Consider the following 10,889-nt stretch of genomic DNA (forward strand, 5'->3'; position numbering starts at 1 on the left):
CGAAGGGTATAGAGGCGGCATTGGATCCGGAGCCTAGGATTGTGACTCCGACTCAGATGATTAATCTAGCAAGTAAGGTTTCTATCATTTTTTTAGCATCTCCGACAGATTCCCCATCTTCTTAAAATACTCAATTTTAGGAAATATAGAGCTATTTTTAGGTCAAATAGTTTCTCCACCACATTCCCTAAAATGAGAGGATGGAGAAGAAAAAAAGAGGGGTTTTTTTTCCCAAATCTGCAGCATTCTGCAAAAATTCTTCATTCTCCAAATTCTTGAAAGTAACGTTATCATAAATATCTCACATTCTCCAAAGAAGAAAAAAAAAATATATCTAATACTTTATTGAGTTTTATATTGTTCTAATAAAATATCAAACATTTATTTTCTTAATAATTATTGAGTATGTAGGATGTTTTATAATTGTAATAAATGCCTAAATCCCTAAAATGGGGAAGCTGTTGGATTTGGAGCAAATTTTTTTTTAGAGAATTTGGCAATTTGATTCCCCATTTTAGAGAAATTATGGTGAAGCTGTTGGAGATGCTCGCTTTTGTTTCTTTGTTTATATTTTGGATACAATGGTCTTTTTTAAGGAATTTTAGTATAGCATCTGGGGAGAAAGATTATTGTTTCTTTTTACCCGGCTTGGACCTTGTAAATCGTGTAGTTTCTATTCTCTTCCTCGTCGTCATCATCTGGTAGTGAATACAAGAAGACTTCTCGAGAGATCATTAGAATACTTAGAGATAAGCCAACAACAAACCGATATGACACAGATGAAAGAAGCCAATCCTATCTTCATAGTACCAATTGTGTAGATTTATACTATTCCTAAAGAAATTATTTGAATTATATCTTCTGGCGTACGGAAGTTCATCTTTTTTGTAATTGCAATACTAAATGCTGGATCTCTTAATCCTTATAAAGTTGATTCAAGTTAATAAATAAATGAACAGGATTTTATAATTTCCCCAGTCTGTCTTATTCCTTTGAAATAGATTTTCTTATTTATTGTTAAAGATAATATTCAGTTTTATCTATTTAAGCTTTTTTTAATAATTCCTTATTATTCTTTACACAGTTCTTAATATTTACCCAGCAGATAGTTTTTCATGATTGTTTATTAGTTTAAATCAATTGTGGATATTTTAGATATTTTCGGTCAGTCCATAAGCGTGGATATGTGTTCCATTTTGCAGCTGGGGTCCCAATGGAGAACATCCATTATCTTGGAGGCCCAAATATTGCCTCTGAGATTTATAACAAGGAGTATGGTAATGCTCGAATATGTGGGGCTGACAGATGGAGGAAACCTCTGGCTAAGTTTCTGAGGCAGCCACATTTTATCGTATGGGATAACAGTGATCTTGTCACACATGAAGTCATGGGAGGCTTGAAGAATGTCTATGCTATTGGTGCTGGTAAAGTAGTAATTTTTCATCCTGTTCTTCAAGAGAAAATAATAATTATCTATATGATACCTTAACTGTGCGTGGGCAACCATTTAAATCCTCTAATTATCAATACAATGGCTTGAGTAAATAAATTTTAATAGATTCTGCCTGTTATATTCAAATTGTTTATATATTCTTGCATTGGTTGTCTGTTAGTATGCCAAATGGCTGGATGGACTTCTTAGATGAAAAGTTGACACTGGATAATGCATGTTTCACATCTTAAATTGATGCCTCATTATATAAATAGTTGGACACTGTATTATTGTAGGCGGTTCAATGAACTTTATACTGTCTCTAATGCCATGGTCAAATTCTGCATCCTTCTTCGCATCAGATATAAAGGCTATGGTCTAACGGATTTGATTCAGTGATCTATGAAGATTTGATACAATATTGATTGGCAAGTTCAAGACAAATTGAAAGGAATGAGCCCTCATAATTGTGTTATTTCTTTGACATAATGTACCAATTTAACTTGGGGAATTGTAGGTTTACATAGTGAAGTCAAGCAGCAATATCATGCTTGTGAACTATCTTTTACAAAACCAGTGGTATTGAATTATGCGAGACTTAAAAATACTATTCGTTCATTGTTTCTCAATGTTGATAGATCATTAGAATTATAACCGATTAGTTTTCACTATGTAAATCATATATAAGGCAACACAGCAGAGTATCGAGAATACATGTCGAAATGTATTCCATCAAGAATTTAATTAGTACCTGATAGTTGACTTCTTTAAAATGCCTATTTGATCTGACGCACATTGTCAATCTGAGTAGTGTTCGTGCTCTTTCATGGATTTCTATCCCCTTTACACATTACCTCACAATTATTCAGTTGAGGATGGTTTATAAACAAAGTAAACCAAAGTTGCTTTTGTTTCCAGGCATGGTAGCAGCTCTAACTAATGAGAGCGCCACGAGCAAATCAGTGTACTTTGCACACTGCACGTCTGAAATGATATTTATTACACACTTGCTGACGGAAGAGCCAGAGAAACTTGCTGGGCCATTGCTAGCTGATACTTATGTTACACTACTTAAAGGTCGCAATGCATGGTATGGGCAGATGCTTGCCAAGGGGCAATTGAATTTGGACATGGGCGATAGTATTAAAGGAAAAGGAACTATTCAGGTCAGTTATCTAATATCTTTAATCAATTTCATATGAAGCATGTCAGAGAAAATTATGACCTTCATAACTTCATTACATGTTTACACAGAGTAATGTTAACTACAGACGCTGCACCTAGTACAAAGATGTGCCTCTCTTATACAGATTGTGCTTTTGAGAAATTTTGGTTGCTCAGTTGCAGTGTGTATGTCAGCTAAATGATGATCTTGAGGCATCTTACCTGCTAATTATCGTATAAGTTTAGGGTTTCACAAAACCGTGCTGAACTTTGAGGACACCCTTGAACTTTGTAACTCAGAGAGAACCCCCTTGAAATTTTAAAATTATACGAAAGCCCCCTGAACTATAGAAAATTCTCAAACACATCAATGAATAGAGTAAAAATCTAAACTACGTTGATTACTTTTTACTACCCTTACTTGAATGACAACATAGAAATTAAATGGGGGATAAAGTTCTCCAAAAGTTCTCACATGAAAAGCATGTGACAGTGAGGCATTGCTTGCATGGTGATCTGCACAATGTTGTTGAAAAACAGTTGTAGAGGCTTTATCATCTCCACTGAACTGAAATATCTTTGAGGATTTTATATTGGTAAGGACAGATAGCTTGCATGGTGATGTTTGTACAAGCTATTGCTTTCTTTTATTTTATTCTTATACCACTTGCTGACATCTCCATAAATGTTCATTTTAGGGTGTGTCTGCTGTTGATGCATTTTACAAGCTCCTCAGTCAATCCAGCTTAAATGTACTGGATCCTGAAGAAAACAAACCAGTTGCTCCAGTTGAGCTCTGCCCCATCCTCAAAACCCTTCATAAAGTATTGATAACAAGGTCAGCAAAATTTTAACTCATTCTGTCTTATATGTTAATCTTTATAATGATGAAGTTCATTACATTTTCTTTATATTTTGTTTAGGGAATTTTCAACTGAAGCAGTTCTTCAGGCTTTAAGAGACGAGACAATGAAAGATCCTCGTGATAGAATTGAGTTAGCACAAAGCCACACTTTTTACAGGCCATCACTTCTTCGCCAACCTTGAAATAGCATCAATCAATGTTTTAGAAAGTGTAGAATTGAAGAATTTTAGTGTGTTTGTGAATGTAAACTGACCTGTACTGTGTTTATTTCGCTTTTAGTGGCATAATACTATGAAAGACATGTAATAAACAGTTTTCAGTTAATGAGAAGTCTGTTTCTCTTGCTCTATCTTCAAAATACCTTCATTGCAATACCTTCATTGTTATAGTAATTGTCATTGCATCAATGTAAAGCTTCAATCTGCCGTATTATTCAGGCCAATATTCATATGTAACAGCTAAAGTTTGTAGTAACAGAGAAGAAATGATGTCATTATAAATTACAAGTAATCTTTGTCAAAAGTTACAAGATCTCTATAAGCTTGCCTACAGGAAAATAGAGCTACGCATCACCAGTTCACCCACTGTTAAACAATGAATGGTAACTGGCAAATCTCAGAAACAAATTTTAAATTTCAGCTACCATGAGAACTTCTCTTGCACAAATCATACATAAATTCCTAAGCCAACCTCTTTTGGATCAGTCTCCACCATCCATGGAGCCCTACAGAGAAATAAATGCATAAAATCTCAAATGCTCTGTGAAAATACGAAGAAACATTATATCTTCAGATCAATTCAAAATTAGGAAAAAGATTGTACTTGTGCATTTTGAAATTAGTAGTTCCTTGTGATGCTCGTTCGAGAAGCAAAGCCCTTGCTTCAATCGGAATTCCCTCAGGCTGCACAAGATCAAAATTACCAGTTTACCACCGTTAGAGCTGAGAGCCATTATTGGTTGTATTTATACATACTTTTATCAATAGGGTTATTTGCAGATAGGCCTCCTATGCTATTGCCCAATTGCTGGATAGATCCTCTGTACTTCTATTGTTGCAGATAGACCCCCTGATAGAAATATTTTGACTCTTTTACACTCATGTTTTCTATCCGCATTTGCTTGATAGATAGTATCGGTAGTCTATCCACAACAATAAAACTACAGGGGGTCTATCCACAACAATAAAACTACCGGGGGTCTATCCACAACAATAAAACTACCGGGGGTCTATCCGCAACTGCACAAAGTACAGGATGGTCTGTCCACAGTTATCCCTGTAATTTTATCAAGATGAAATACCTCCTCTGGGAACCAAACTCCAGGTTGCGTGCTCCCCTCAAGAATTGCCATGGCAAATGCAGCTATTGATATTCCCACTGATCTGATAACATTTTTAAGCATAGGCATATGAATATGAAACCAGACAATCCATAAGAAAGAAAAAAAGCCAGATGTAGAGTAGAACATAAGGCTTCTCCTAGGGTAATCAGAATCAATGCATGTTGATGACTTGGATATAGAAAGTAGATCTGAGACAAATCGCATCTAGAGAAACCCCGCGTCAGGAAATTAAAAGCTTGGTATGTATTTATCAGAACTTACTCTGAGAGTTTTTTATGAGTAAACAAACCAAGAGTAGTTCTCCCATTAGAACATTCCAAGTCTATCTGCATCAAATTAAGAAAAGATGATATCTACATATGCTATCTATGTTCAACAGTAAGAATCAGACAAGTAAATTAGTAAACAGCCCGAGGCATGATAACCAGTTCACAATTATGATGAAACTCATGTCGTTTGTTTTATTTACCCTCATTGATACTCGTTCACCTGCAATGCCATCGACAGCTCGCACAAGAGGGTCAAAGAGTTTTACGAATTGTTGGACTTTACTTCTATCTCTGAGTACCTCCTGTGAGCAACAATTTGAGCCATAGTGGTTAGAATGGGTTGTTGTATCTCCATCGTGATGTACAAACTACATATATGAATCTCAACTACACGTTAAAATACATGGCATTTGTCACAATAGTTTCATTCAAGCCAAAAGTTCAACTCCACGTCACAAGGAAAGTCATATTCTTATTATTTGTAAAAGGGTGTTTTGTACACATACCCATTAAAGCATGTGTATTCACAAAACTCCCCCCCCCCCCCAAAAAAAAGAAAAAAAAAAGAAAAAAGAAAATTACAAATTGACTTTGATAGCCTAAATTGTAATTACAATGTAAAAAATATTAATAAAATGGTCAAATTCTTACTTAAGCATATCCAGCAAAGTTGATGATTTGTTAATAAGGGAAATAAATTTTCCAAAGTTGATGATTTGGGGGGTGGTTTTACATATATTGAGATGTGGGGGAAAGTTTTGCAAATATGAATGATTAAAGGTGTACATATACAAAAAACCCTTTTCAAAACGGAATTTCTTTATGAAATAGAGATTGAAATTACATGAGAATAAAAAAGCTTACTGCAGGAATAAAATTTGCCATAGCTTCCATCCCCCAATTCCAGAAAAAAGGGGATGTACCAAATCGAGCGCTTACAGTTGGCACACCTAAGATCTCATGAGCACTTCTGACTTCAGGTAAGTTCCTGAAATTTTCCTTGAACTTATCAGCAGGTAAGAAATAAAATCTGTAAGTTCTAAGATGCATACGCATGGGCAGAAACATTAGGTTTCATCAGTCAGTCCTCTGTCAAAATGATAGAAAAGGTCTTGTTTATATTGAAAAATATTGATTTATCTTGATTAATTCATGGTCAAAGAAGTGTCCATAACATTTTTATTGTACATTAAATGCTTCATAACTTGATGTCCGACCAAAAAGTAAAACATAACAAATTGCACTAATTATCTACAAATGTAACCTAATGCTTATTTTAACTTTGATTTGAATTTACAGTTTGTGGGAACAGAGTCATTGTTATTCGCCATCGGAACATCCATACAATAAAAATAATTTCTCCGTGAGTCCTTTCAAGCTGAACTTACAACAAGAATACATCTCTCTTTCCAACCCCCTTTCCGAAGTCAATGTTGAGCATTCCACTATATGGCTTTAACTTGATTTCATCTCCTAATAAAGAATAGCTGCCACAGTTAAAGAAGATACTTTAAATGAAGGATAGTATTCATAGGTGAATATAATGGTAATATTCTTAGAGCTGACCTTTATTATAAGCAATAACATCCTCTCCGAGGAGCAAGAAACTTGTAGCCAGTATTGTAGGGCCAGCACCACCAGAGCCTGCAGTGTAATAGTAGAATCTGAAGGATCTTTATTAGCAGAGCAAGAACAATAATTAACTAGAATAAAATGAACATAATTGCGCCCTACTTTGAAATGTGACTGCATCTTATAGAAAAGATGAACTGAACAATACAATCATTTTAGTATTATGTTAATTGGTAAATATAATATTACCAAAGACAGTGACTTTAATTTCCTTCAACACTTTGCAGCATGTACTATTTGCATACATAATTTAGGAAAATATGAAGAGGTTAGGAATACGATCACGAAATGGCTTGTTTGCTTAAAACATGGACTAGCAACTGATTTCATCAATGTTTAATAATCAAATATTTGATCGTTCGACAATTCTGAGATTGCTAAACACTCAATTATGCTTCACATTATCCTTTTATCTCGGTAGTTTTTGATTTATCAATATGCTTATCAGTCATTGAGTGCCTTTTATCTCAAATATATTCTCTTGTAATCATCTTCACTCATCCGATTGTAGACAAATTGGTTTGGATCAGTCTTTTTTAACTTGGCAGGATTCAAATTGCCTTCAGGAATGTAAACTAATAGTACATCTGCCTTATTCTTAAAAACTAGGCCTATGCTTTTGAAGTAATTAAAATTTTTTGCCTGATAATTATGTTTGGATTTCATCGGTTAAGTTTGAATTCATAAGGTTAATAATACTTTGGGGAAATCAGAGAATGTACCTTGCTTTTTATCAGTTATAAGAAAAGAAAACATTGAGTAAATACGCTAGCAAATGTGGAAATAGTAAAGGACATATACTCTACATAAGTTAATAATTCAGAACAATAGAGATCTTTAACTGAAAACACTTGCAGGAGGAAATGCAAGGTAATTCTCTCTTCATGATAAAGTACAATGCTTAATTTACATCTCTCTGGGAAAAAATTATCCCAAATTTGTAGCTTTTTTCTGTTAAAACTGTATTATTAACTTTATTGTTTAGTCTTGAAAAATGGGTAAGTGGGTACCAACCTTAGTCTCTCTGGCTCACCAGCATTTTCTTCGCTTCTGACTTTACGAACTAGCTCAGCCGCCATGACTGTCAGTATAATCAAATGTTGTTAAGAGTTTGATTAAAATCATACACATATAATGAAAATTCAATTATTATAATCATCACATCACAAAAATGTAGTATGAGTTGTCAAAGCAACGAAAATATGACAATGAGAGACAAGAGCCAAAATGCGCAATATGTTTCCTGGAAGTTCATCTACCAAATATTTTCCAAGAGGAAAGTACATAAACTGCTCACATACTTTAAAAGAACATAAACCACTTAAACGATCCAGTGTCCCCTTTTGTCTGCAAGTTGGTAAATAGGGTTAGTAGTAAACATTGTTTGGTCATTTGAATATGATCTTGTGCCAAGCAGTCAACCACAAATGGCAAAATGGAGAACATGTTGCTTAAAAATAGAAAGACAGTATGGTTTGGCATAAAATGAAAGAGATTGGAAAAAGGACAGAGTTTATATTTCCATCTTCCATCAGCACAAACTTTGTACATTTACCTAGGTTTTGCTTAAAAATAGAAATGTTACGCTAAATCAACAATTACACTTTAATGTTCTACGTTTCAAAAAGTAACTCCTAAACATAAGAGATTGCATTGTATCATCAAATGCAGAATCAGTTACATCAAGTAGATAGAGAGATGTAATCCTTATTTAAACAGAAGTTAGATACTGATAGAACACTAAACCACAAATTTTCCACTGAACTTCATGTTAAATAGCTGGAAAATACAACTTCCACAGGCCATATCATTAACTAAGATTGTTCAAATCACATGGAAAAAGGTGCTTTAGCAACAAATTAACTGTACATTTTCTTGCCTTTTCACAGTTTTCAAGCTAACATTGCGTTAGAATATATTTTATTACTTTCTCATTCATGAAAATTAGTCTTCTTTAGACCTATAATTTGTTTCTTGTTTTGCAATTTGTTGAAATTCAGTCTTGAGTAACCTGTAAATTTGATACAGGATGCAAAATGACAATCAATATATGAAAGTAAATAATCATCAAATAGAATACAGGTGATGAATGAGCATAAAATATACCATTCCAGAAGATTTTATGCATCAAGAAGCAACAGCAAGTTTAATTACTGTATTGATAATTGTTAAATGCATCAATGAACTAAGTGAAAAGCAGGACCATTGCTCACTCCAGGATAAATCCCGCCAGTCGTTATAGCTGGAACTCCAGAAGAAACAGCCTTTTCGTGAAAAGATCTTGCTCGCTGTGCATAATTTGTATCATCGCAAACATCCAAATATGCAGTCTGTTTTAGCAAAACCAGAAAGCTTGTATTAGTGGAACGTCATTTTAGGACAATGAAATGGCAAACAGCATAGAGAAAGTTAATACATTCACCTTAATAAAGTTTTAGAGAGAGTAAGTCATTATCACCTTAGTATTGATCGCAGCTTCCAACACACTGCAACTCCCTCCCTGTTGAAAAGGCCCAGCTGCATGAACTACTAGATCCACTCCTGTGTTTAGAAAGAGGAAAATCATAAGAACAAATTTTAGCGATGCCAGAGAACTATAAGTAATCTCAAGACAACATAAGTAGAGGTTTGTCAGGACATTGCTAAGGGCTTTATGATTTACAGCACCAAACACAAAAGCAGACTTTAGTTCTAAAGAGTAGCTAATACCAAACTGAAGTCTACCACCATATGAGAAGTGAAAGCGAAGAAAATCGAGTCATGATATTATTAGCGATTGTAAAGCACCATGACTATTATTTGATAAAAGAAAGATCACCTGGTGTTTGGCATAAAATTGTTGAAAGGTAATACATCAAAATTAATTTCGTCAAATAATCTCCTAAATGGTTGGTTTTGAAATTTCCATTTATGTGTATTATTCTGGTTACAAGTTGTCGCATTAATAAAGAGTTTTCCGTTATCATCTTCAGGGCAACTATGACAGCGAGGGGGTAAAAGCAAAGAATAACTAAACTTCATGACAAGGATAAAGCTTCAGTGAAAATAATTTGACTGAGAAACAAAAGCATGAGGCCGATGAGATGACCATGTACTCAACAATATGATTCAATGCCGAGAAGACTGAATACCTCTCATTGCTTCTTCCAACATGCTTGAGTTGTCAATGTTCACTTCAATAAACTCAGAGTTCCTACCAAGTGTAGACACTAGAGCAGAACCCTTTTCCCTGTAGAGAATATGAACAAATATGTACAAATTTGGCACGAGAAAAAATTAGTCTAAACATATATACGAGAATTCACTGAAATGGTACCAGAAAGGGAACGAGAAACTAATTTATGGCTAACTTACAACTTCAAATTAGAAATTTATAGCTTAATTGAAGGAAAAAAATTAGAAATTTATCAAATTTATCCAAACATCCTGCACCAGTCCATGGCCAATTTACAAATTTAGATTAGAAACTTAACGAACTAACCCAATTCAAGAAACTTGGAGAGGGATGAGACAAAGTGAACCTGTTGCGGCCGGCGACGAGGATTTGGAGGGAAGGGCAGAGCTTGGAGAGCGCCGTGGGGAAAGAAGTTCGCGCCATAAAAATGTAGGCCTCGTTATCCTGCTACTTTTGATCTTAATATAGAATCAATCTGAGGTGATTCGGTGATCGACGTCGCCAGCTTCATCGCTGGGCCTGATGAGCTAAAAAGGCCTAATGGGTTATTTGCATATATACCCCTTACAATCATGGTATTTGCAAACTTCCCCGACTCTTAGTATTTTGCAAAATTACCCCTCAAATAATCAACTTTGGTGGAAAATTACCCTAAAATTAACATGTCATCAATTTGGTGACACAAATTTGACTATTTTGTTGATTAATTTTATATTTCAATTATAAATTAGCTTTTCAAAGTTGATGATCAATTGCTTTGAGAGTAATTTTTTTAAAATTTGATTGTTTGAAGGGTATTTCTGTAAACACTGAGATTTGAAGCATATTTTTGTAGATACCCATGATTTAAGGGGTATATATATGCAAATAACCTAAAAATAAAATAGATTGATAACTAGCAGCTTTGCTCGTACAAATGCAAGTACAAAAATATTAAAACTTATTTATCTAAATTTTATATTGAAAAAGATAAAATGTATAGTCATAAGAGTAGATTTTAATATAAACTG

At 34.2% G+C, this 10,889-nt stretch overlaps 2 protein-coding genes across 2 annotated transcripts in view; one reads left to right on the plus strand and one right to left on the minus strand.

Moving 5' to 3' along the window:
- The window catches only part of LOC109821786 (probable glycerol-3-phosphate dehydrogenase [NAD(+)] 1, cytosolic), an 8,322-nt gene extending 4,512 nt beyond the window's left edge, over positions 1-3,810 (plus strand). The window contains 5 exon segments of the mRNA XM_020387944.1: positions 1-72; positions 1,203-1,424; positions 2,351-2,598; positions 3,295-3,434; positions 3,520-3,810. The exon segment at positions 1-72 is cut by the window's left edge and continues 23 nt beyond it. Of these exon segments, the coding sequence (XP_020243533.1) occupies positions 1-72; positions 1,203-1,424; positions 2,351-2,598; positions 3,295-3,434; positions 3,520-3,643 (806 nt within the window). The 3' untranslated portion in view covers positions 3,644-3,810.
- Positions 3,874-10,302, minus strand: LOC109821787. Its single transcript, XM_020387945.1, has 13 exons — positions 10,226-10,302; positions 9,836-9,933; positions 9,163-9,245; positions 8,908-9,034; positions 7,719-7,785; positions 6,639-6,736; positions 6,461-6,545; positions 5,937-6,060; positions 5,273-5,374; positions 5,065-5,129; positions 4,762-4,843; positions 4,284-4,363; positions 3,874-4,185 (listed from the first exon to the last, which is right to left on the minus strand). Exons 1-13 carry the CDS (start codon positions 10,300-10,302, stop codon positions 4,128-4,130), a joined length of 1,146 nt encoding a protein of 381 aa, XP_020243534.1. The 3' UTR covers positions 3,874-4,127.

The sequence above is a fragment of the Asparagus officinalis genome, chromosome 8 (genome assembly GCF_001876935.1).
Source record: "Asparagus officinalis chromosome 8, Aspof.V1, whole genome shotgun sequence".
Lineage (NCBI taxonomy): Eukaryota > Viridiplantae > Streptophyta > Magnoliopsida > Asparagales > Asparagaceae > Asparagus > Asparagus officinalis.